This window comes from Nannospalax galili, unplaced genomic scaffold (genome assembly GCF_000622305.1).
Source record: "Nannospalax galili isolate Female #2095 unplaced genomic scaffold, S.galili_v1.0 scaffold1314, whole genome shotgun sequence".
Taxonomy (NCBI): domain Eukaryota; kingdom Metazoa; phylum Chordata; class Mammalia; order Rodentia; family Spalacidae; genus Nannospalax; species Nannospalax galili.
Window position 1 is genome coordinate 227577 of NW_008333976.1, and position 25569 is coordinate 253145.

Sequence of the window (25569 nt, forward strand, 5' to 3'; positions counted from 1 at the left end):
AAAAAAAAAGATGGGTCTCATTTTTCTGAGGCCCTGTGCTAGGGGCAGCTCTGAGCTTGACACAAAGCTGACTTACAAGCAAGATATTGTGATAAGCCATCCAAAGCTGGACTTTTCCAGGGCTCGAGGGGCCCAGCTGACGAGGAGGGACTAGTTAACTCAGTCTAGAAACTCAAAGGCATGCCTAGAAGTTTATCTCATAGATAACTCTCCATCCTGTGAAGTTAATGGGTTTATTTTAGTGGGTAGGGTGAGGGGTCCACTTTCCTCCTGCTGGGGAAAGGGCAGGCAAGTCTCTGGTCATCTATTTGCGATCTGTAGGCACCCCGCCCCCACTGCCTCCAACAGGAAACCGGGGCTGAGATGGGTGAAGGCCAGAGGATGAAGGGCCAGGAACAGCAATGTTCCATGTTCCATGTGATGTATGCACTGGACAGCGATGGTCCATGTTCCATGTGATGTGTGACATGTCGAGAGGCACAGAACACACCTTTCTTCTGTGGCGCATGTGTTTCCTGCTGTGTATGTGTGTGTGTGTGCTGCTGTGTAATTTTGCAGGCACCTGGGTATGTGGATTTCTGTGTTTTAAAAGCATTTTGTTTCATAATAAAATTACTCCCAGCAAGCTCGCTGGCCAGCTGCAGGGAAATCAATACCCCTGTTAATTGAATATAACCTTTGTGTAAATCATGGAGGAACTCGTAATTGAACCTCTTTTTCCAAGCATTCTGGAGCGTGACCTCTAGGGCAAGGGGACTAGCCTGGAATGGGTGGTGATCTTGTGGGGTTGAGCCCTAGGGGGGGCTCCTAGGGGAGACAGGCCTAGAAAGAGATGGGAACTGGAGTAGTGGCCTGGTGTAAAGTAGTGACTGCAGGTGTCGGAGTTTCCTGCTCTACCTGACCTTGCCCTTGACTCTGGGAGTTGGAGAGAACAGTACATCCTGAGCCAGGGTTCCCCAGCCACCTGGGGCTGACAGATGGCCTGTGGTGTTGCCTGTTGGTTGGGGTGTCCTGGAGCAGTTCCCAGGATCAGTTTTGGGGATTAGGGTGACTGGTACTCAGCCTTCTCGAACTCCCTGAGTAAGGACTAATCATTTTGTGTGTGTGTGTGTGTGTGTGTGTGTGTGTGTGTGTGTGTGTGTGCGTGTGCGTGCGTGTGCATAGGGAAGGGGGTGATTTGGAATGTAGGGTCTAAGGGAGGGGCAGCAGGCCTCAGCCTCCAAAGTACTTTTGGTTGTTAGACAGAGGGACACAGCAAGGCGTGGCTCAGGGCATTGTCCTCTGAGTCTTCCCCTGTACCTGGTTTGCTGTGTGACCTCAGGAAGGTCCCTTTATCTGCTATGGCCTGGCTCTCATTTTATCATAAAATAAAATATTGGCCAGCAGATTTTGAGGGTCCTATCCTGGGACTCTGGGCAGCTTCTTAGGTCTCAGTGCCCATAGGAGGGCTCACATCTGTCAATGTGAGAATCTGTGTTCCTCTCCCGTACCCGGAGCTGTTGTTTTGGGCTATCTGTAGGCACCTTCACTGAGAGTGGCCATGTGCACGGTGTCCTAGGGCACCCAGTCACATCTCATGGATTCAGTGGACTCTGTTTCTCCAGTACCTCGACAAGGAAGATACTGTCCAGGCATCTGAGACAGACAAGGTGAGGTCTGTCCCCAGTCACAGAGCTGAAGGGGCAGAGCCAGGATTCCTGAGCCTGCACAGGCTGCGGCACTGAGAACCAGGATAGCCATAGAACTGCACGTTTTGGTTGTGAAAAAAGGCCGGTGATTCCAGAGGGGTCTCTGCTAAGCTGAGCAGGTGCTGAGGAAGGCACTGGGGCTGCCGAACCGCTCCCTTGGTTGTGTGTTTGGAGGTCTCCGGCTCTTCCTCCTCTGCTTCTCTCAGAGGCCTCATGCCCAGCTCACTCTTTGTGGCTCCGAAGAGGGAAAAAGAAGGAATGAAATATACTCCAGTTAGGACCAAAGGGCTTGGGGCTACTGTGCCAGCTGGAGGAAGTCTGTACTAGAGGGAGGCAGAGAGCCCGGTCCCCAAAGACAAGTTCAGGACTGTATTCAGGTGATGGCCCTGCAGAGACAGTGTGACTGTTGTCAAGGAAACTTTAGCTTTAGACCTGCCTTGGGGGAGGTCCCACCTCAAGGACATCAGTCCCTGTACCCGGCTGGCCTTTTTTCCAGTCCTGGTTTTGCTGAGCCTGGTTCCCTTCCAAGTGACAAGGTGCCTTCCTGCCTGTTTCAAATTCTGCTTCTTGGTACCACCTACCCAGCGGGTGAGACGTGGCTTTTCATTATTGTTGTTATTATTATTGTTATTGGTCTTTTTGAGACAGGGTTGGAACTCACTATATAGACCAGGCTGACCTTGAACTCAGAGATTCACCCATCTCTGCCTCCCCAGTGCTGGGATTAAAGCGTGCACCACCATGCTTGGCTATTATTATTATTTTTAAAGACAGGGCTTCCTTTATCCCAAACTGGCCTCCAACTCTCTGTGTAGCCAAGAATGACCTTGAACTTCTGACCCTCTGCCTCCACTTCCAAAGTGCTGTCCTATCATATTCATTTTGTGCAGTGCTGGGGATGGAACCCAGACCTTCATGCGAGTCAGGCTAACATTCTACCTATGGAGCCACAGTCCCAGACCCCTTTGTTTTCTACCTGGGCATTTCCTAAGTCATTGATCCACTGGGCTCTGAGGCCCAAGACTGCTTTTTACTGTCGTTTATGGAAATGTGTCTCAGTGTGAGAAGCTTAATTGTATATTATTTGAAAATAGAAAGTGCTGTGTGATTGCTAAGTCCAGTTTAATAATAGTGACGCCAAGTGATTCTGTTTTGAACAAGTTGAACTTGTTAAATCCAACAGATGCCATTTCACTATTTAAAGCCCAGGCTGACAATATGTTTTATGCAAAAATGATTATTGTAGGAGAATTGCTGAATCCTCCAAAAAGTTAAGTACTTTGCTCTATGGCTGGGCCTGTGATATTTCCTTGGGAACAGGGTATCTGCTTAAATAGGGAGTTAAAGAAACAGGACTGGGGATGTAGCTCAGTGCCTAGCATGTGTGAGGCCATAAACTTGATTCTCATGAACACAAAACAACAACAAAACATATCATTTATTTATTTATTTATTTGATTTTTTTGAGACAAGGTCTCCCTGTAGCCCTGTGACCTAAAACTCACTATGTAGACCAGGCTGGCCTCAATCTCACAGAGACACCACCACCCCCGCCTCTGCCTCCTGAGTGCTGGGATTAAAAGCCTGTGCTACCACACCTGGTCATATCAAATATTTATTAAATACCTAGAGTATATCAAAGTTTTACTGTTCCACCTTATCTTGAATCCTCACAGTAACATGGCTTTTTTTTCTTCTTTTTTGGTTTTTTGAGTTGATGCTTTGAGTTCAGAGAGGTTATGTAACCCTCCCAAAGACACAGTTGTGATGGGGAGCCAGGCTTTGTGTCTAGGTCCTCTGGTTCCCGGCCTCACTTTTCCCAACAATCTAAATAATGTGGCCAGGCTTTAAGGTCAAGAACAGCATCTGCTCTCTCTGTCCTCCAGTGAGAGCAACACTCAAATGATACTGGGGGTCTGCAAGAGGGCACAGCCGGGGAAAAGAACTTCCTGATTCCAGAGTAAGAGCTGTGTTCTCCATCCAGTGCATGGTGATTGTGTTAGTCTCTCTGCTCATGAGCCACGTGGCAGGAAACAACCAATGTTTAACGATTATTCTCTCCAGTCAAGGCATCCCAGATATGCCCCTTCCAAGGCTCTGGGGCGGTCCTGTCTTCAAGGACCTCATGGTCAGTGCTGACCTTGATGCTTCCTGGCCACATGAGTGCAGTGCCCCCTTGTCACATGACCTTTCCACCAAACAGCAGCAACAACAATAAACAGCCCATCCATCCAAGTCCAGCTTGGGGTTACTTACGGGAGTGTGGGTGACAATTCACAAAAGCTGCATCCCTGGCATCCCTACCCCAGTCAATCTTCCCCTCCTCTGTGCTCCCCAAGACCAGCTGCAGCTGGCAGAGGCAGGGGAAATGAATAGCTAGAGTCTCAGGTGAGGGTCTGATGACCCCTCTTTGTTAACAGTTTGGTTCTTGTGAGGGTCACATACTGGTGGTCACAGCTGCTCTGAAGTCAAGATGGCAGTGCTGTAGTGTGTCCAGAGGACAGCATTCCACTGTCCCACGTCCAACCTCATGTGGTTTCTTCCGAGTGTTGTCACATGGCCTCCTCATAAGACCTCTGTCATTGAACTTGGGACCACCCTAACCGAGCATGACCTCATCTTTTCTAATCGGTAAAGACCCTACTCCAAAATTGGGCACATTCTGAGGTTCCAGGAGGACATGAGTTTGAGGATACTACTCAGCCTACAGTGCTGAGTCCCTGAGCACATGGCCCATGCTGACAGGATCAGGCTCCAAATACGAAAGCTGTCCTGCCCTTGAGGACTCAGACCAGGTCTCACACTCAACGTCTTGTAGCTTGGGAAGGGCTGGGGCTCTGGCAGGGTAGATGGAGAGGTGCCCATAGGAAGGCGGCTTTGGGATGGTGAGGTGGGGTGTTTCCACGCTTGCCAGGACCCCCAGCTGGTCCCTGCGTGGGTTTTGTGCCCTGGGGTCTCTACATAGGAATTAGGCCAGCTTACCTGACTCTTCCTGTGTAGTCCCTGTCCTGGTAAAAGCCTGGTATGCCCTCAGCCTCTGGTCCTTGCAGAGCGGCAGCCTGACCCCTTGCAGAGTGGCTGTGGAGGTTCCTCAGCTTTCTGTGCTGGGGCAACTCCTCCAGTCACCTCAACATTCATCCACTAGAGGAGCAGTGTCCTGTCCCTTGTCAGTATGGAGGGCAGCCCATCTGCATTTGAAACTTGCTTCCCGTTCTGTTGTTTTCTGTGTGCCTTTGACTGACTAGGGCAACTGGCCACCAAGGGCCACTACTGTGCCTTCTCTGGTGGGTGGGTCACCCAACCCAGAAGTGGGGTTTGCATGCCCAGATGGAGCCCGGGTTGGAAAGAGCCTGTCTATATTACCCACGATGTGGGTCAGTGTAGACCAAATGCCAGAGTGGGGATAAACAGAGCCTAAACAGCAGTGTGTGTGTGTGTGTGTGTGTGTGTGTGTGTGTGTGTCTGTCCATGCATGTATATACACAGAGCAGGCCAGATTGTCCTCTACCTTATTTTAAGACACGGTCTCTCACCAAACCTGGAGCTTGCTATTTGAGCTAAACTGACTATCAGTGGGCCCCAGGACCCACCTGTCTCTGCCCCTAGAGCTGGAGTTATGGACATTCATTGCTATGGCTGCCTTTCACATGGGTGCTGGTGTGAAGCCAGAGGGTGAGGTGAGAATCAAAGCAAGTGGAGTTACAGTGTTGAAAGCAAGCAGCTTCCTGGAGAAGACCCCAGGGCTGTGCTTGGCGGGAAGATAAGGCCGGCAGAGCGGGATCTCAATAGCAGGGTGTTCCAGGGGATAAATACTGCATCTAATACAATTTCCTGAGCCTTGAGCATCAACGAGGAAATAAATCCTCCAAAAATCAAAGCAGCCCCACGTTAATGGAGACAGATAGCGGATATGATGTCCATGGTAGCAACTCTTTCAAGATCCAGGGAAGGGGCCTGGGGATGTGGCATGAAGCCCTGGGTTTGATCCTCAGCACCACATACACACATGCCTGTAATCCCAGCATTTGGGGGGTGGAGGCAGGCGGATTAGAAGTGCAGTTTCCCTGAGCTAATCAAGGAGTTTGAGGCCAACCTGGGCTACATGAGACACTGTCTCAAAATAATCAAGTATGGCAGGGGTTGGTTATGGGTTGGAGAGATGGCTCAGTAGTTAAGAGCATTTGCTGTTCCATCGTGAGGACATGAAAATCCCTGCACCCACATTGGGCAGCTGACAAAATGTAACTCCAGCTCCAAGGGATCTGATGCCCTCTTCTGGCCTCCATATATACCTGCATACATGTATGCATGTACACTCACACAGGTATGTATGCACACATAAATAAACTCTTTAAAAAATAATGAAGGGGTGATGCTGGGGAGATAACTCAGTCAACAAGGTTCCTGCTACGTAAACATGAGGATCTGAGTTTGTATGTCCAGCACCTATGTGAAAAGCCAAACATGGGTCACAACCCTGCTATCCCAGCCCTGGGGAGGTAGAGACAAGAATTCCCTAGGGCTTGCTGCGCAGCCAAGCTGGCCAATCGGGAAGCTCCAGGTTCAGTCGGAGACTGTCTCAGAAAGTGAGATGGAGGGGCTGGAGAGATGGCTCAGCAGTTCTCTTACTGAGAACTGAATTCATTTCCCAGCACCCACATGGTGGCTCACAAACACCTGTAACTCTGGTTCTGGGGGATCCAATGGCTTCTTCTGGCCTCCATGGGCACTGCATACATGTGGTGCACTTACATACATGCAGGCAAAACACCCATACACATTAAAATAAGAAATAAAAAATAAAAAGATGGACACCTGATGCCAGCCTCTGGCCCCCTGCTTACCCCCTCCCTCCTTTCCCCCCTGCCCCCTCACACACAGGGAAGAGTTCGTTTTCAGGAAAGCTGTACTAATTTACTGCAGGTTGAATAGCTGGCAAGTCCCCAGGTTGCTGTGAGTGAAATTTATTTTGGCGTGATGCAGGATAAATAGACTCAGAGCAGCTGGCCGTGCCTGCAGTGAAGACCTCTGTCACCTGGGGGTTCCTGGGCTGATCTGTTCAGGGTCTTGGCAGGCGGGTTTCAGCCCAGGTGCTGCCCTTTGATGCATGATGCACACTGTAAATACACGCAGCTCCCATAGATGCGGGCTTTCCTGCCTGGGTAAGGTGTGCATTGGATGAGGGCAAGCTCAGCTCCGTCTCTCTCTGGCTTTCCGTTGTCTCTGCTGACTGGCCTGGGCCTCAGAAGGTCACACTTCTGGCTCTCCCCTCTCTCTAGGCTCACCCCTGGGGCCGGGGCCGGGGCCGGCCTCATGGAGCGAATCCAGGCCATTGCCCAGAACGTGTCTGACATCGCTGTAAAGGTGGACCAGATCCTACGCCACAGCCTGCTCCTGCACAGCAAGGGTGTGTGCCAGGCAAGACACTGCCCTGTGTCCCCGGAGGCCACCTGCTGAATAGGGTGGAGCCTCAGGGAGGTCTCATTCCCCTGGCAATGCTCAGCTGGTTCTTGGGACCCCACTTCAGGCCCTCAGCAGGGGAACCAGCTCTACCCTGTCATCCTTATGCCTGAGGGTGTGGAGGATGGAGGAGGTCCCTGGCGTTCCAGGAGCAAGGCCACCATTCCCCTTGATATGAGGAACAGCCGGAGGCTTCTGCCTATCTGCCCTCAGAAAAAGCAAGGGTACATTTGGTGGGAGGCTGCGGTCCGTCCATCCAGGGAGCCACTGTGTAGCTTGCTGCTTCTGATAGGAGGTGGCCGGCTGGGCAGAGGAGGATAGCTCGGACCCTGGGACCCTGGGAGAACCCTCAGGTGGAGAGTGCGGGGGCTTCCCCTTCTCTGTCCTGCCACACAGCATTCCTCCTTACCTTGGCCCCTGGGCTGCTCCCTGGCCCCAGTGCCTCAGCAAGCTGGCTTTTTTTCTGCAGTGTCTGAAGGCCGGAGGGACCAGTGTGAGGCACCCAGTGACCCTAAGTTCCCTGACTGCTCGGGGAAGGTGGAGGTGAGGCCTAGGGCTCTCCTTGAGCTGGGGTAGAGGGTGGCCAGCAGGTGGGAGGCTCCTCGCCAGGAGTCTGTTCGGCCTGGTTCTGGATTCCTCTCTAGGCTGGGCTTTCTGCTGGCTGGTCCCCTAATCCAGCACCAGCTGGCTGAGGCTGACTTCAGAAAAGGGGTTTCTTCACTGGTCCTGTAGCCTGGTTACCAGTCCAAAGCCCTCTTGGGCAAGTCACCTTCAGGGGCTTCTTACAACCAGATGTGTGTTGCCACCGGTAGCTTTATACCGATAAACTGACAAGGAATGGGCCTGGGTCACTGTGTTCTGGTCCTCCTTTCTCACCTTGTGTCCCAGTGGACTGAGGGCCCCTCCTGCCCTCCTACAAGGGCCACCTCTGACTGTACCATGTCCATGCATGCCCTAAAGTCAGCTTCTCACTAGCTCTGAATATAGAAAGGGGTGAGCTGTGGGGCTGCATACCCCTTCCTGGGGGATCACACGGGGACTACTGTGGAGAGACCTTCCCTGGCCCCAGCCCTGGACCCCTAGAGGTGACTACGAGATGAGATGCAAAGGATGAAGGTGGCAGCTGGCTCAGAATGGTGCCCCTCTGGGATCTTTGCCCTGGTGCTTGGCCCCTGTGCATCTACCCAGTCTGAAGTCCTCTTGTGAGGCCTGGGGGAAGGTGACTCACTGTCTCTGGTCCACAGTGGTGGAGGGCTGGTCCCAGGCCAGACTTCTCTGCCATTCCTGCTGTGTCTTTAGGTCAGGGAATGCCTCACAGGGCCCGGCCCAGCCTGGGAAAGCTTGGGGTCCCTTGGGTTGCAGAAGTCTGTAGGGTGGGGTGATTTGAGATGGGTTGCTGGCTGCCTGCCCAGGCCTGGTCCTCTCTGTAGTGGATGCGTGCCCGCTGGACCTCTGACCCCTGCTACGCCTTCTTTGGGGTGGATGGCACCGAGTGCTCCTTCCTCATCTACCTCAGCGAGGTCGAGTGGTTCTGTCCGCTGCTACCCTGGAGGAACCAGACTGCTGCCCGGACGGCTCCTAAGTCCCTCCCCAAAGTCCAGGTAGGCCTTGGAGCCTGGCTATACATCATCAGAGACAGTGGGAGGGAACCTCAGCTCTATCCCCATGGAATGAGGCCACCAGCTCAGCCAGCTAAGAGTGCCTGGCTCATCCTCTGGGAGCCTTCCTGAGGGGACAAGCTGGGGCCCTGGCGGTGCCCCTTTAATGGACGAGAATAACAGTAATAATAGTTGTCATGGACTGAGGGCTTTCTGCATGCCAGACACTGGGTTTATTCTATCTCCCAGCTGTCCTTCTGTGATTGTATTTAATGGATGAAAATATGCAGACTTAGAGAGTTAACAGGTTCAAGGCACACAGTGACCGTGGCACCACTGAAAGGCAGCCTGGGAGATTCAGAACTGACTAGCTTCCCTGGAAGACTCAGGGCAGCTAGTTAATGAAAGCTGGGCTAGAGGGTAAGAGCACAGCTCCTTTGCCCTTGGAAAGGACGACGGACACTGGAGCAGGCATCTGCCTCACAGGTGCCAGCCCCAATTCTAGGAGAGCAGGAGATGGTGGTTGTACATGGGGGGCTGAGAGAACTGGGATCTGGCCCCTCTCCAGGCAGTATTCCGGAGCAATCTGTCCCACCTCCTGGAGCTGATGGGCAGTGGGAAAGAGTCCCTGATCTTCATGAAGAAGCGAACCAAGCGCCTCACTGCCCAGTGGGCCATCGCTGCCCAGCGCCTGGCACAGAAGCTGGGTGACATCCGGAGGGACCAGAAACAGGTATGTCATTCTCTCAAGCAGTAGATCCCAGAGAGCCTGGGTAGCATGCTCACAGCACAGGTTTCAAGTGGGCACAGGGTTCTAGGTGGGCATGGGATAGACAGGGCATTCTAAGTGGACATGAGCATGGCAAACTGAGTGGGCTTGAGGTTTTAAGGAAGGCATGGGCTCTAAATGAGCATGAGATCCAAAGTAGCCACAGAGTTTCAAGGAGACATGGAGTTCTAAATGGGAACAGGGTTCCAAGTGGCCACAGGGTCCAGGTGAGCATAGGGTTCTAAATGGGCACAGGGTTCCAGGCACAGGGTTCTGAATCAGCAAAGGGTTGCATGTGGGCACAGGGTTCCAGGTGGGCATGGTGTTCTATTTGAACACAGGGCAGGCCTCAAACCAGCGGCACTGACTTTCTTTGACTTTAATCCACGTGGAGGAGGGAAGGGATAAGAGGGTCAGGACGACAGTGGAGCTCTTGCACTTTTCCAAGGCTGGGGTGGAGTGACAAAGGCTTGGGATATTTTGATCTTGTCAACAGAAAAGTTCTGGATTTTGTCTGGAAGTCTGAGAAAGTTTGTTGGCCTGTCCGTCCATCTGTCCAACCGTCGTCTCTCCGTCCATCTCCCTGTACAGAGAGAATTACATGCTTGTCACCTCGTTTCTTTCTTTGAGTCCTTATCATTTCATGAAACTGTCTTGTCTGTGTGTGCTGTCCACCTCGTCCATCTGTGACGTAAGCGCCATGAGGCAAGCACGTGACTGTCTCGTTCACCTGTATCCCCAGTACCTGATGCTGTGTGGCTGGTCTTCTGGGGTGACCCTGGGGTCTGGGTAGGGTGGGCAGGCTTGAGAGCTTCTACTGCTCCCTGCTGACCCCTGTGTCCTGCTCACCCAGATCCTCATCCACATTGGCTTCCTGACAGAGGAGTCCGGGGACGTGTTCAGCCCAAGGGTGATGAAGGGTGGGCCTCTCGGGGAGATGGTGCAGTGGGCAGACATTCTGGCTGCTCTCTACGTGCTGGGCCACAGTCTGCGTGTCACAGTTTCCCTGAAGGAACTGCAGAGGTGAGTGTCCCCACCCTGCTGGGGTGGGGAGAGAATGAAGGAGACCCTGACCTACCAGTGGAACCCACAGCCTGGGTGGCCTGGCGTTCTCTTTTGTCAGATGTTAAACCTCCCTGGTTCCCTTCTCTACCTGCTCGATCTGCCTCCCACTCTCTTTTCCACACTGATACTGTTTGTGTTTAGAATGCACCGAGGAAGTGTGCTTACGTAGTACCACTCCACAGACTCCTGGCCTTTGACTAAGGCTGCTGCTGGGGCCTGGGTTTGTGCTCAGAGGCTGGTACATACAGCCTTGAGGGAGGAATCACTTTTGGCAGACTAGGTTCCCTCTGCCTGCCTTCCTAGGGGGCTGGGCATAGTCTCCAGGGTGTCTCTTTTGGTGCTGGACTCCTTAGTATGCCTTTGCTGGGGATGGAGACCCGTAAGACCTGGAGGGTGCTGGGGTGAGCAGGTGATGCCGACTTTCACTGGTACTGGGCTTGTCAGGGTCCTTTTGGTCCTTTTGGGGGCATGGGTACATCCCCATCCTGTGCTTGGTCGGGAGGAAGGTCTAAAAGTATCTTTGTGTATGTTAGATGGAGGTAGGGGAGAGGTAAAGGGAGAGAGACTGTGGGATACTGAGGAGAGAGAGAGAGAGAGAGAGAGAGAGAGAGAGAGAGAGAGAGAGAGAGAACTGTCTTTTTTTTTAAACCACTCACCTATGAAATGAAATATATAAGCTGTTTCTTGCTTTATGTTTTATGTGATATTTGATACATACAAAAGTACATGTGTACTATGAACTATGATGCACAGAGAATATACCTTCCCTCACCTGCCCTCTAAGAGCTCCCGCAGGAAACCTGTAACTTGAATTCTGTCCTATGGACCAGGGTCATGGAATGAGGGGAGGAGGAGGTGGCATCTAGATTTAAATGAACTAGTGATTTGAAGGTATTTGTGGCTGTGGCTGAAAGTCATTCTTTAGGGTAATGCGCTTGTCCCCACTGAGGATAGTAAAGATGAAAAAGCACTTCCAGGAGCTGGAGAGATGGCTCAGAAGTTAAGAGCACTGACGGTGGGACTGGAGACAAAGACAATCCTAGCACCCACATGGCGGCTAACAGCTGTCCCTAACTCCAGTTTCTGGGGATTCGACACCCTCTTCTGACCTCCGCAGGCATTGTACTACACGGATGCACTTATATACATGCAGGCAGTACACTCATACACATAAAATGAAATAAAAATAGGCTGGGCATGGTGGCGCATGCCTTTAATCCCAGCACTTGGGAGGCAGAGGCAGGTGGATCTCTGTGAGTTCAAGGCCAGCCTGGTCTACATAGTGAGTTCCAGGTCAGCTGGGGCTACAGGGAGACCCTGTCTCAAAATGACCAATAAAATAAAATAAATTTTTTTTTTTTTTTTTTTTTTTAAAAAGAGCACTTACTGCTCTTGCAGGGGACCCAGATTCCATTCCCTACATGACAGTTAACAACCAATTCAGGGGATTGGATGCCCTCTTCTGGCTTCTTTGGGCATTGCATGACATGGGTGCAACTTACACACATGTAAGTAAAACACTCATACACATAAAAATAAATCAGAGAGGAGCAGTGTGTGAGTGTGGCAGGGACAGGGCACCTACTTTGAAGGAGAAAGGTGATAGGGACCAGTGTGGGACTGCATACCTATGACAGTGTTAGAAAGTACTTTGCATGGCGGCTGAGGGTTCTAGAGAGGACCAACCCAGAGGGAAATAGCTCTTCTGTCTCTGCTGTGTTGCTAAGGATGCTGTGGCTACAGCCAATTTTTGCAAATAATGATTTTTCTCCCCTGGCTGGGAAACTTCCTACAGGAAAGTCAAGTGGTAGAGGGAGAAGGACCCAGGGGCCCCGGGCCAGACCCACCTCAGGGAGACCAGCAGGCAGCAGTATGTGGGGATTCAGACACCCAAGAATGCAATGGGACAAATCGTGAGGGTGTCCAGGGGCCCTCATTCCAGGCTCTGGTCCCCAAAGACTCTCACCTGTAGGGAGCATCCTCCTGTCAGGCTCACACACACCTTACCGGATGCCAGGTCAGATTGCATCACACTTACCAGACAGCATGCTTAGCTTGATTTTGGTCTGTGACAGAGAGGTGAGCTGTCCTTCTGTTCCCAGAGGAATGGGAGGGCTTCTCCCACACACCCACCACAGAGCCCTTAGCAGATCGTCTTGCCAGAGAAGAGCAGAGAGCTGGTAGGTTTCCTGGGAGGCGGGGATTTGGTTCAGTTGCTCGGTTCCAGGCTCCACCAGGGCTCTCCTTTCCCCTGGCTTCTAATTGAGTCCTCTTCCTAGAGCACTGCTGGCTCCTTTTTCCTCCTCAAGTTTGAGGAGCTTGAGACCAGTATGACTGACCTTGTCTATCCCAGGCCAGAGCAGTGACCATGGGAGCTGGCCTGGAAGGCCCTGATAAAAAGTGACATGATTGGAAAATCCTCACCTGTAGCCATCACCTTTGCTACTCACCTACGCTTACCTGTGCATGCACACACATGCACTTATGCACGTAACACATACACAGCCACACACACACATGCATATAATGCCCGCATGCATGTTCTTACACACACAGTGCACACCATTCATATGCATGCAATAAGTGCCTCTGCATGCAGACATACACATGCACATGGGTACATGCATGCTCACACACACATCTGCGCACATGTCCATAGAACCTCTGCACTCATGTGCACAGGTGTGTATCCATGCATGCATGCACACATGTACACGTGTATGCTTATGTAGTCACATTGCACACCCCCATGCACATATATGCACCCTCTCCACACCTCTCAGAGACTGTATCTTTTGCCCAAGGCTCCTGCCAGGCTCATGTGGATCTCAATTCCCAGCAGAGGCCTCAGTGAGAGGTCACCCCGTATCTGATTGGCAGCTCAGGAAGTGGGTAGGCCTGAATGTGCCTGGATGCCCTGGCCTCGGTCCCCTGAGGGATGTAAGTGTGAACAATCATCTTGCTCAGACAGGGCAGACTGGTGTAAACAACTCAGCTCCTCAGGGGATATTCTCAGAAAGATGCTTTCTAAACTTGTTACCAGATAAATTGAAAAACAACTAAGAGTCAAAGTAAAAATAAAACAGCCTTCCCAGGGGGATTCCCTGGCTGGGTTACAAGGTTAACAGTACCAGCTGTGTCAGGCTCCTGCTCAGGACGAGGACCCCAACCCCTGGCTTCAGCAGACCCTCAATTGCCTTGGACATCCCCCAGCACGTGGAGCCCACTCTCAGCATTTGGTTCAGGGTCTGTGGTGGGTGCCCCAGGTTCAACCATTGAAAGCTCCCAGCCATGATCAGTGTCGAAGTCAAGCAGCTGCAGAGCTCAGAGCTGTGAGACTGGGAAGTTGTTGAACAGGGTGGATCTGCCTGGCTTGTGCAAAAGTCCTCAGTGTATTTAGGACAGTGTACTGAGGGGGTGGGTTAGGGCCTGGAGTGGGACTTAGCCCTGCAGAGTTGTGGAAGTGTGAGGGTTCCTCCTGAGGCCCGCGCATGCCTGGAAGCATTCAGGATTTCTTTGGTGGAAGGGGTCAACTGATACCTTAGGAGTGAGGCCCAGGGCTGGAGACTCAGGTAAGGAGGGACCGGCTTCAGCTGGTTAGTTTGTTTTTTTTTCTTTCTTTCTTTTTTTTTTTTGGTCTTTTTGAGACAGGGTCTCCCTGTAGCCCCAGCTGGCCTGGAACTCACTATGTAGACCAGGCTGGCCTCGAACTCACAGAGATCCACCTGCCTCTGCCTCCCGAGTGCTGGCATTAAAGGCATGTGCTACCACACCTGGCTTCAGCTGGTTTTTGTTGTCAACTTGATATACCCTAGAGTCACCTGGTAAGAAGGAACCTTGGTTTAAATTACTTCCATCAGATTGGCTGTGAGCATGTCTGAAAGAGATTGCCTTGACTGATAATTGATGTGGGAAGCCCCAGGCCTCTGTGGGTGGCACCATCCCTAGGCAGGGTATCCTGGGCTATAAGAGTAGCAAGAGCTAGCAGAACACGAACCATGCGTGCAGTTATTTTCTCTCTGTGCTCTTAACTTGGCGAGCTGCTTTTGACTCCTGCCTTGGCTTCTTCACCGTGATGGGCTGTAACCTGGAATTGCAAGCCAAACAAACCCTTTCTCCCCCAGGTTGCTTTTCTGTCAGTGCAGCAGAATGCAAGTATGACAGACTTTGTCTCCAAAAACAAAAATCAAAAAAGGACAGGGTCATTTCATCCCCTTTGTAAAGGTACTATTTCCAAATAAGGAGATATTTGCTGAGTCAGGTCTGGTGGTGGTGGTGGTGGTGGTGCATGCCTGTAAACCCAGCATCAGGAAGGTGGAGTCAGGAGTTCAAGGCCAGCCTCAGCTATGAGACCCAATTTCAAAAGAATAACAAAAGTGTCACATGCTTAGGAACCAGGGGAGGGGCGGGGGGGGGTGAAGTGGGAGGGTGATCAGGATGTTCCATGTGACTCTTGAGAGCACAAGACAACATAACAGAATAGCCACTGTTTCTGAGCCCTGGGCAGAGCCCATGGAAAACACCGGGAAGGGCAGCAGGTGTGGCCGCCTCTGTCAGCACAGCAGCCATAGGTCATGGGGAGGTGAAGGCCATTGAATTCTGAAAGCACTGAGTCCTGTGACAGAGCAGCTCCCTCGGTTGAGACAGGCCCTGTGTGGGGCAGGCGTCAGGACAAACACTCAGCTTGCACACTGGTTGTAATTCACACACAGATGTCCCCACCAGGTGTCTCGGCTGCCGACTAACAAGAAGTCTGAATGGATGAGCCAGCTTTTCTCCGACTCTCGTGTTCTGGCGTTTTAATTAACCGGCTCACTGGAGGGATGTCTGGGGCAGTGCGCAGAATCCACATCTGGCTCTGATGCAGCAGGATGTTTCCGGGTGAAGGAGGTGGCATGCGGGGACGATAAGATTGCAGGGTGGCTGTGTCAGACACCCACTCCCTAGCCCCTGTGACGCCTTGACAGGGAAGGAGATGTGAAGCCAGGGCCCCTGTCCCGTGATGCATCCATCCCAAGCTGTTGTGAAGGCCCAGCTCCACAATGGTTATTAGAAAAGGAGGCCTTTCCCTTCCTGCCTGTGGAGAATTGGCTGTGCTCATCAATTTTATTTGCATAATTTCAAGCATCATTAATAGTACATAGCATGAGGAAAAATGACGGAGCTCCTCCTTCATCCATGAGTGAAATTAGGTTTAGTAGAAAATTAGTGGACTTAACTGGCAAATGATGGACGTTTGAGAGGGGACCATTTAGATAAGGGGATGAGGAGGGAGAACGCACGGCTGTCAGTGTGCGGCCAGGCAGGGACTTGGACTCCAACCCGGGACGTTTGTTCAGGGGTCCCCCAGGAATGACAGAAGCGGGAACCACATCTTGTTTGTCTTGTGCGGCCTGGCTTGGTAGCTGTGTTAGGCAGACTTTTCTTCACCATGACGAATACTTGGGAGAGATGATTTAAAAGGAGGAAAGATTTATCCTTAGCTCAAAACCTTGAAAAATTTTAGTCCAAGGTTGGATGGATCCATTACTTCAGGTTTGAAGTGAGGCAGAGCATCATGGTGGTGGGATCAGGTGGCCAAGGCTGCTCACCTTATGACTCCTAGGGAGCAAGATAGGAAGGGACTGGGGAGGTGGCTCACCAGTGCCTGCTGTATAAAGTGCTTGCTGTGTAAGTGAGGACCACAGTTAGATCCCCAGAACCCATGTCAATGCCAATCTGTAATCCTAGTGCTCAGGAGGTGGGACATGATCCCTGGGGCAAGCTGGCTAGCTTAGACTCACTGTATTGGTGACCAGCTCTGGGTTCAAGTGAGAGGTCATTCCTCAATATGTAAAGTGGACAGTGATGGAGGGAGACACCCCGTGTCAACCTCTGGCCTCCACACACATGTAAACATGCATACACGTAGGCACACATATCATACATGTATTTTAAAACAGGAAGAGACGATGGTGTGATACCCTTCGAGGCGTGCCCCTAATTAGCCCTACCTCCTAAACTTTCCACCACCTCCCAAAATAGCCCCATGAGCTAAGGACCAAGCCTTATATACCGAAGTCCATGGGAGATAATTCCTACTCAAACCACAGCATCAAATAAGGCGGGTTCCGAGTTTGAACCTGTGCAGATCTGGCTGTGACAGGTTCAGCCTGTTCTGAGCCAGTACTGTGTGGCCCAGATGTTTGTCATGAGACAAAACCGCAGTGGGCCACTCACAACAGCAGCTGGGTAGGGGTGCTGCTGTTTTCTGAGGGGTACTGTGGTTGGGGGAGGGGTGTGATGGTTGGTTTTTGTCAACCTGGCACAATCTAGAATCACCTGGAGTGACTATCCATGAAGGATTGTCTGGGTCAGCTTGGCCTGCGGGCAAATCTGTGAGGATTCACCTTGATTACCTTAATTGAGGTGGGAAGACCCGACCCACTGGGGGTAACAGTTCCCAGGGCACAGGACTGTGAACTGCATGAGACTGGGAAAATTGAGCTGAGTGCAAGCATGCATTCGTTCACTGCTCTTGACGGTGGAGGCCATGTGACTGGCTGCTTTAGGTGCCCGCCATCTTGACATCCCCACAACGATGGACTGTAATCCGGGATTGTGAGCCAACTCTCTCTATTAAGTTGCTTCAGTTAGGACATTTTAGCAACAGGAAACGAAACTAAGATAGAGGGTGTCCCTAGAATTCATGTGTGGGAGACTTGCTCTCCACAGTTAAATGTGAGTGACATTTGGAGACGGCATCTTGAGGAAGCAATTAGGGTTAGATGAGGTTGGGATGGTGGGTCCCCAGGGGGAGGGACATTAGTGACTTTGTAAGAAAAGACAGTGAGACCCAAGCTAATGCCTTTGATGCATCTTGCCAGGTGATACCATGTTGGTTTTGGTTTTTTAGTTTTTTGAGATAGGGTCTCATATAACCCAGGCCGGCCTTAAACCCACTAAGTAAGCAAGGATGACCCTGAGTTCCTGATCATCTCGTCTTAGCCTTCCAAGGGCTAGGATTGCAGACGTATCCCGTCATGCCCTGCTTCCCTCTGCCATGTTGTAATATAGCATGAGGCTCTTGTCAATACCAATGCCAAGTGCCTGGATGTTCTGCCCTCCAGCGCCAGGAGCTAAATGAGCTTCTGTTCTCTTTATTTAGAGGAATGGGTTCCTAGGGATTGAACCCAGGGCCTTGCACATGCTAAGTGAATGCTTCAACACTGAGTTCATCCCAGCCCCTTGCCCTTTATTTTAGTGTGAGACAGACACTCTCTCAGTTGCCTAGGCTGGCCTCTCACTCACTATGTAGCCCAGGCTGGCCTTGAATTTGGAGTCTTCCCTCAGCCCCTTGAGTAACTGAGGTTACAAGTTTGTATCACCAAGGCAGGGTAAACTTATATACTAGTCTTATATTCCATCATAGTCTTAGCCCATCAACAGACCAAGATGAGGGAGAGGTAAAAGCCCTGAGTTTGGGGACACATGGGGAAGACCTGAAATTTGGTTTCCACCTGATGAATTAGAGGTGCCTATGGCAGCAGCTGGGTGGTGGGTCCAGGGTTCGGGGAGGTATGGGGTATAGACAGAGCCTTGGCAGTTGAGGGCCACTTAACACAGGATGAATGAGACTGCCCCATGGCAGGGATGGGCCAGAGAGTAAAGTCTGAGATGAACAACATTGGGAGGTGAGGTGCTGGGAAAGGAGGCAGAGGAGGAGAAGCCCACAGAAGGACAGTGTGGCCAGGGATGCTCGATGGCCATTACAAAGCTAAAGAGAGTGGCTGGAGGGATGACTGTGGGTAAGAGCCTTTGCTATCACAGCGTGAGGATCTTTAGGTTCTAGCAGCCATATAAAAAGTCAAGAGTGCACTCAGCCTGTTAACCCCAGTGCTGTGGGGGCGGGTGGAGACAGTTGGATCGCTGGGACTTGCTGGCCAGCCGCCTAGCTTGAGGTTCAGTGAGAGAGACTGTCTCAAGGGAATAAGGTAGACCGTGGTAGGGAAGGACACCCTACGTCCTCCTCTGAACCCCACATGCTCACAGGTCCGTGCTCCTGCACATACACATGTGAGTACGCCACACTCTCTCACCCTCACGTGAGTCCAGTAAGAAGCCAGACATGGGGCGCACACCTGTAGACCCAGTACTTGGGAGGCTGAGGCAGGGAGGATGGCAAGGTCAAGGCCAAGCCAGGCTACATGGTGACACCCGGTCTCAAAAACCAAACAAGGAAAATAAGACACCCTGGATAAAGTCAACAAGGAGACCAAAAAGTGTCCAGGGAATTTGGCCAGGTGGGTGTCGCTGTCAGCTGTAGAATGGGACATTTGGGTTGAGTTGCAGACACGAAAGCCCATGAGGGGACGGTTGGGCCACAGTCACTAAGACAAGGTAGCCTCTTCCCGGAGCTTGGCTACACTGGGATGAGGGAGCAGGAGAGCAGGGCAGAGCCGGGACCTGAAGGAGGCATGTCCATCCCTGGGGTTGCCAGGGCCTCAAATAATGGGAAAGGATTGCCTGCAGTTAAGGAGCTGGAACCTGAGGTTGAGGCCTGGCCGGGGTTAGGTCCTTTGAGGCTATGAGGTGGGAGCTGATCTAACCCCAGGCTAGCTCTGGGGGCATTGGGTATCCTTGGCTGGAAGGTGGCTTTTCCCTTGGCCTCTGTATCATCTTCTCTCAGGACAAGTCTTTGTGTCCACCTTCTCTCCTTTACCAGTACTGGATGAGGGCCTAGTGACCCCATCTTAGCCTGATTCCATCTGCTAAGATCTTGTTTCTAAATATGGTCACAATCACAGGAACTGGGGAGAGGACAGGCCAACCCTATCAGGGGTATGCTGGCTCATTTTGTAGGGTGGGAGAGTTTTCAGTGTGTTTTAATGCTGTTGTGAAGGAGCCAGAGGAGGGGAGATGTTGAAGACTCATAAGGGGTTGGCAGGGTGGCTCCAGGGAACAGCCCCAGGAGGAGCCCAGCCTTTTGCTCTGACAGAGAAAGGAAAGGGAGCCTTTGTGGGAAGTGGGTAGAACGCTGGGAGATATGAGGGGCAGACAGGACTGATACCCTGTGTTATCCCTTAAGACGAAATGACTGAACCGAATGTGGTTAACATAAGACAGAGCCAGGCTGGTAGTTGAGATGCAGTGTTCATTGGCTTGTCTGTAGGTTTCCAGGTGCCGGGGGTATTTTCCAATATATGACTATGTAGAGCAGGAAATGGGAGGGAGGAGACTCCTCCTGGATGTGTTCACTCCTGTACGCATGCCCTGCCCCCAAGAAAAGATGTGGTCAGCTCTGATTGCTGCCGAGTGACGTGGCAACTCTCCAGCTCTCCCCCTTCAGAACCTCCACTGATGACAGGTGAGGCCACCGAGCTGTTGGGTCCATGACTGGCCCTGCTTACTCTCCCTGCCCAGAGACCCTAGGGGGCATTCCCTTGTGCCACCTGTCCCAGATGAAAGAGGAAATGGGAGGGATGAGCCTGCTGGTGGAAGTGTTGGATGGCAGCCTAACCCCCAGCGTCTCTTCCAACTTCCTTTCAATCCAAGGCACTTTGGTACTAGGGACTCAGTTTCCTGGGAGTCAGGCCACCCTTTCCTTGACTGTTTGGGAGGGGACACAGAGCCTTTTGCTGGTCTTACTGGAACTACCAGAGGCTGCTTTTTTTAACCCCAAATCTTCCGTGGTGGCTGTTGTGCTGGGGTTGGAAGCAGAGCCCTGCTGTCTTCGTGTCTTCCAAGACCTCAGAGCAGATGGGTTCGCAATAAGGCTTTGTGGAAATGCATAGGATAGTGAGAGGCCCTGGGACACGATGCTGGCCTAAGGAATGAGAGAGGAAATATCCCCATGTTAGACCCTGCCTGATAGAGGGCCCCATGGTGCCAGCCTGGCCTTCAGGAGCTGTGATGGGCCACAATTGGGGATTCGAATCACTGAGGACTGAGATGCTCTGTCCTGGTACGTGGCATGCATGGTGTGGGTGAGAGAGGCTGTGATCTTCCCTAGCATTAGCACACCCAGGTTACTTAAACCTGTTGGTCTGCAAGGAGGCTGGAGAGTGAGGACAGACAGAGGGACTCCCCTCTCCTTCTTCCCAAAGCAGCAGCAGCTTGGAAGCTGGAGGGATGAGTCTGTGGTTTCCTGGGCTCTCTTGGGAGTTACAGCCCTATTCTTAGCCTTGAGCTTGCTTCGTAGGAAAGAACACCAGGGAAGGGAGTGTTAGCCTTAAGACGAGGCACGTTCACCCAGTGTGGAGAGATACCACTTCCTCTGTTTCCCTTTCACGCTGTTCAGCCCATGGTTACCATGACTAAGGGACCGCCAAGTGTCTCTAAATGTCTCTTTTCCTCTGAACCACTTGCTCTGTAGGGACCTGGTAGCCCTCCTTAGCTGTGGTCCAGGATCCTTTGAGAGCACCTGTGCATGCTGGGGATGTTCAAGGACACCTGCTTTTTCAGGAGGTGGGAGCTGAGGGTGTGCTCATGGGCCCAACATCACAAGCCTTCTAGTCAACACAGAATGGTCAGGCCTGCTAGGCAGGAGATTATAACTCCCTATTAGCAAACCTCACCTCTGTGTGCCTAGTTAGGTCTCTGGATTCTTTCTTTCTTGATGCTGCCTTGTGCTTTGGAAAGTGGACAATGACCTGCTGTCATGATAGGCCATGGGAAGGGGAAGGGCAGAGTCCACAATGGTCAGGAGATGGGCACAGGCCCCAGGGGAGACAGACATATTCAAAGCTGCCTGTGCCCATGTTCCCAGCAATGAGACACATCTGGGAAAGTCAAGGATCCCTGGGTACACTTTAGCATCAGAGTCAAAGATCTTACAGCACTTTGTAGGAAGTCATTTTAATTAGGTCTCTCCTACACGAACACACACAAGGGTTGGGAGAGAGAAGGTGGGGGAAATAGTTTGTTCTTGAATGTGAGCAGTAACTACCTGGAGAGATTATTTCTAGCCACAGACCAAAGGAGCAGAGAGAAAAGAAGGGAATTTTTAGCTTAGAAGAGACAGTGGCGATGCATCTGAGCAACGCGTTATAGAAGTAGGGGCGGCAGGGGCATGCAGGCCTCGCGCAAGGCCTCTTGTAGAGCGCTCATGCCCACAGATGTTTTTAATTGCACAGAATCCAGCATATGAGCCCTCCTCCTGCTCCATCCTACTCTGATCTTTTAGCAGAAAGTGACAGAGCTGATCCTTACTGGGTGCTGTCTGCAACCAGCTGGGACTCCCAGGAAGGAGGGGTGGAACGCTGAGAGCCAGGGATGTAGATGCCGTGGCTGGTCTCTTTTAATTATTGTAAAATGCATGTGCCATAAAATTTGCTGTCTTTACCATTTGTGGGGACACAGCTTGGTGGCTTTAAGGATGTTCAGTATATTATGTAGCCGTCATCACCGCTCATCGCAGAGCCTTTCTTGCAAAACTGAGACTGTCCCCGTTCTACACTAGGCCTGTTCCTCCTCCTCCTGGAAACTGGCTTTGTGTGTGTGTGCATGCACATGTGTGGTGTATGCCTACATTCATGTGTGTGTGTGCCCATGTATGCATGTGTGGAGGCCAGAGGTTGCTGTCCAGTGCCTTTATCACTGTCCACCTTACTTTCTCAAACAGGATCTCTCACTGAACCTGGAGCTCTTGGGATCCTCCTGTTTCTACACTCAAGAGTTAGGGGCATGTACCGCCATGCCAGTTTTTACATGGGTGCTGGGTTTCCAAACTCGGGTCCTTACCCAACAAGCAAGCACTTGAGCCACCAAGTCATCTCCCCAGCCTGCGCCTTGTTTTTTGAGAAAGCATTTCTCACTAGGATCTGGAGCTGACTGATAAGGCTAGGCTGGTAGCCAGAGAGATAGCCTGTCCTGTATCCACCTCCCCAACACTGAGGTTATATGTGCATGCCATCATATCCAGCTTTTTACATGGGTGCTGGGGATTGAACTTGGGCCTTCATGCTTACAAGGCAAGCACTTTACCCACTGAGCTATGGAATCTGGCTTTTCTTAGTGGGTTGATTTGTACTGAGCACAGAAGAGGTGACCTGTGGGGGTGCTCCATGTCCTTGGGTCAGGGTCATCCCTCCCTTCACTCCCTACCTCTGTGTTTATAAAATTATTTGCTCGTGTGTGTGTGTGTGTGTGTGTGTGTGTGTGTGTGTTGGGTCTGTGTGTGCAACAGCATGCATGTAGAGGTCAGAGGACAACTTGAGGTAATCTTTTCTCTCCTTATACCGTGTGGGTTCTGGGAATTGAACTCAGGTCATCAGGCTTGGCTGCAAGCACCTTCACTTGCTGAGCCATCTCAGTGGCCCCACTGTGTGTTTAGATTCCACCCAGGTGGTCTGGGGGACATACCACTGACCACTCAGTTCTGCAGTTCTGGCCTAAAGGCTGCATCCTTCTCCTTCTGGTGGGGTGGCAACCTTTCCCCATTCACCAGTCCTTGGGGGTGCTCAGATCCCGCCTCTGGCCCAGCTCTGACTCAGGGTCCACAGGAATGAGAGTTGACACTGGCGATGCAGAGGCATCAGGATAGAGTCCCGTGGCCGGGACTGTACACAGAGCTTCCTTGGTCACCTTTGGCTGGAGGTTGGCAGGTTGGCATTTTTTTTCAGTTCGTTCTGCAGTTCCAACCAACCACTTAGTGTAAAATTGCTCATAAAAGTGCACTTGAATTACAGGCCATAAACCCATAGGCCCCCCAGGAAGCTAACCTCTCTGGCAGCCTGGTCCTGTGAGAGCTGCTGTCAGGTGGAAGCCTTAGCTTCCAGGAGACCACAACTCCTTGCTTCCTCCTACCAGGAAGGAGGGTGGGGGGCGGTGACCCATTCGGCTCCTTCTGTCCTTCCTACTGCAGTGCTTCTCCAGCTTCATACAGGGCCCTGATGTCCAAGGGCAGAGGGGCTGCCCAGCATAGGCTGGAATAGATGCTGCCCCCTCCCTGGGGCTAACCTGGCATGTTCTCACAAACTAAACCCTTCCTCCCAGTGCCAAGCGCCCCATCCATTTGTTCCTCGCCCTCGCCCTCCCCCTCCCCCCTTCCTCTCCCTCCTCCCCATCCTTCCCCTCCTCCCCCTCCTCCTCCTCCTCCTCTTTTTTTTTTTTTTTTTACATAGGGTTTTACTTTTTAGCCCTGGCTAGCCTGGAACTTGCTATGTAGACCAGGCTGGCTTGGATCTCACAGAGATCTACCTGCCTCTGCCTCCCAAGTGCTGGAATTAAAGGTGTGGGTCACTACACTCGCTTCTTTTTTTTAAGATTAAAAAAAGTATGTGTATGTGTGCCACATGTATGTGAGTACCCACAGAAGTCAGAAGAGGATGTCTCTCAGCTGGAGTGATAGGCTAGGTGGTTGTAAGCTGCCTGACATAGGTGTTGAGCACTAAACTCCGGTCCTCTGGCAGAGCAGCAAGCACTCTTAACCACTGAGCCATCTCTCCAGCCCCCATCCACTGTGTCTTCATGAGCATAGCAGATCCTATTGGGCAGGATCCTATGTCACATTCCTGAAATGTCAAAGCTGATCTGCTCTCAAGGAGCCCATAGTTGAGACAAGATGACTTGGAACGGTCGCCAGGTGTGTCCCCAGGTATGACTAGTGTGAAAAAGGGAGGGAGGGCTGGAGGTTTGGCTCAGTAGATAGGAGTGCTTGAAGACCTGCGCACCATATGGAAACCCATGTGTTGGGGCTGGAGAGATGGCTCAGTGGTTAAGAGCACTGGCTGCTCTTGCAGAGGACCTGGGTTCGATTCCCAGCACCCACATGGTGGCCAAGAACTGTTTGTAACTCTAGGTCCAGGGGACTCTGATTCCCTCTTCTGACCTCTGTGGGCACTGCATGACACGGGTGTACTTACATACATGCAGACAATACACTCATACACATAAAAAAAAAAAAAGCCATGTGTGACCATGTACTCCTGTAACCCCAGCACTATGGGTGATGGAGACAGGAGGATCACTGGGGCTTGCTGACTGACGGCCTAGCTCCAGGTTTGGTGAGAGACCCTGACTCAAAGGCATACAGCAGGAAGTGATAGAGTAGCACACTCAATGTCCAACTCTGGCCTCTGCACTCAAGCCCACAAACGTGCACCCATGCACTCAGGAGCTCTCACCTGTGCATACATGCTGTGCATACTCCACATACATAGAACCACACACATACACATACATGCACCCTCACACACCAAAGGAAGTGAGGGGAGGAGGACAGGGAAGGAGCACAGGGACACGGGACCAAGAAGGCTTCCTGAAGGAGGAGGTAATGTGTAAGCTCTGGATCTGGAGGTGAATGGAACCTTCTGGGTTGAGAGAACAGCTTCTGACAGAACAGCTTCTGTCAGGGCAGGCCAATTCTAGGAGACCTGACACCCTCTTCTGGCCTGCTTGGGCACTGCATGCATGTAGTGCACATACATACATGCAGGCAAAATGCTCATATACACAAAATAAAATAAAAAAAATCTTTTAAAAAATTAAAGCCAGGTATGGTGGCATATATCTTTAATCCCAGCACTTGGGAGGCAGAGGCAGGTGGATCTCTGTGAGATTGAGGCCAGCCTGGTCTACATAGTAAGTTCAGGACAGCTGGGGCTACAGGGAGACCCTGTCTCAAAAAGACCCAAATAAATAAATAAATAAATAAATAAATAAATAAATAAATGATAAGGTTGGGGAGGTGGCTCAGTGGGTAAAGTGCTTGCTGGGCTAGTGTAAAGACTAGTGTCCAGAACCTCAGGGAAGGCTGGGGGATGGCTATGACAGTCCTCCTGCAATTTCAGCCAGCCAGCTAGACCGGCGAAGGCCAAAACTCTGGGCACAGTTGGGAGACCATGCCTCAGTATATAAGGTAGTGAGTGATCAAAGAGGATAAAAATACGCAACGTCAACTTTGGGCCTCCACAGGTGTTGCTAAACTTCCTTCTGGGAGATGCAGATGCCTCCCTCTGTCCCTACAACAAACCAAGGCCTAATCTCTCTGAAGTGCAGTCTGGGAAAC

The 25569-nt window shown here is 51.6% G+C and overlaps 1 protein-coding gene across 1 annotated transcript in view; it reads left to right on the plus strand.

The window, feature by feature from the left end:
* Positions 1-25569, plus strand: part of Mgat5b (alpha-1,6-mannosylglycoprotein 6-beta-N-acetylglucosaminyltransferase B) — a 70246-nt gene that overhangs the window by 21523 nt on the left and 23154 nt on the right. The window contains exons 4-8 of the mRNA XM_008828922.2: positions 6968-7095; positions 7618-7691; positions 8579-8749; positions 9315-9479; positions 10369-10538. Coding sequence (XP_008827144.1) covers positions 6968-7095; positions 7618-7691; positions 8579-8749; positions 9315-9479; positions 10369-10538 — 708 coding nt within the window. The remainder of the gene's footprint in view (positions 1-6967; positions 7096-7617; positions 7692-8578; positions 8750-9314; positions 9480-10368; positions 10539-25569) is intronic.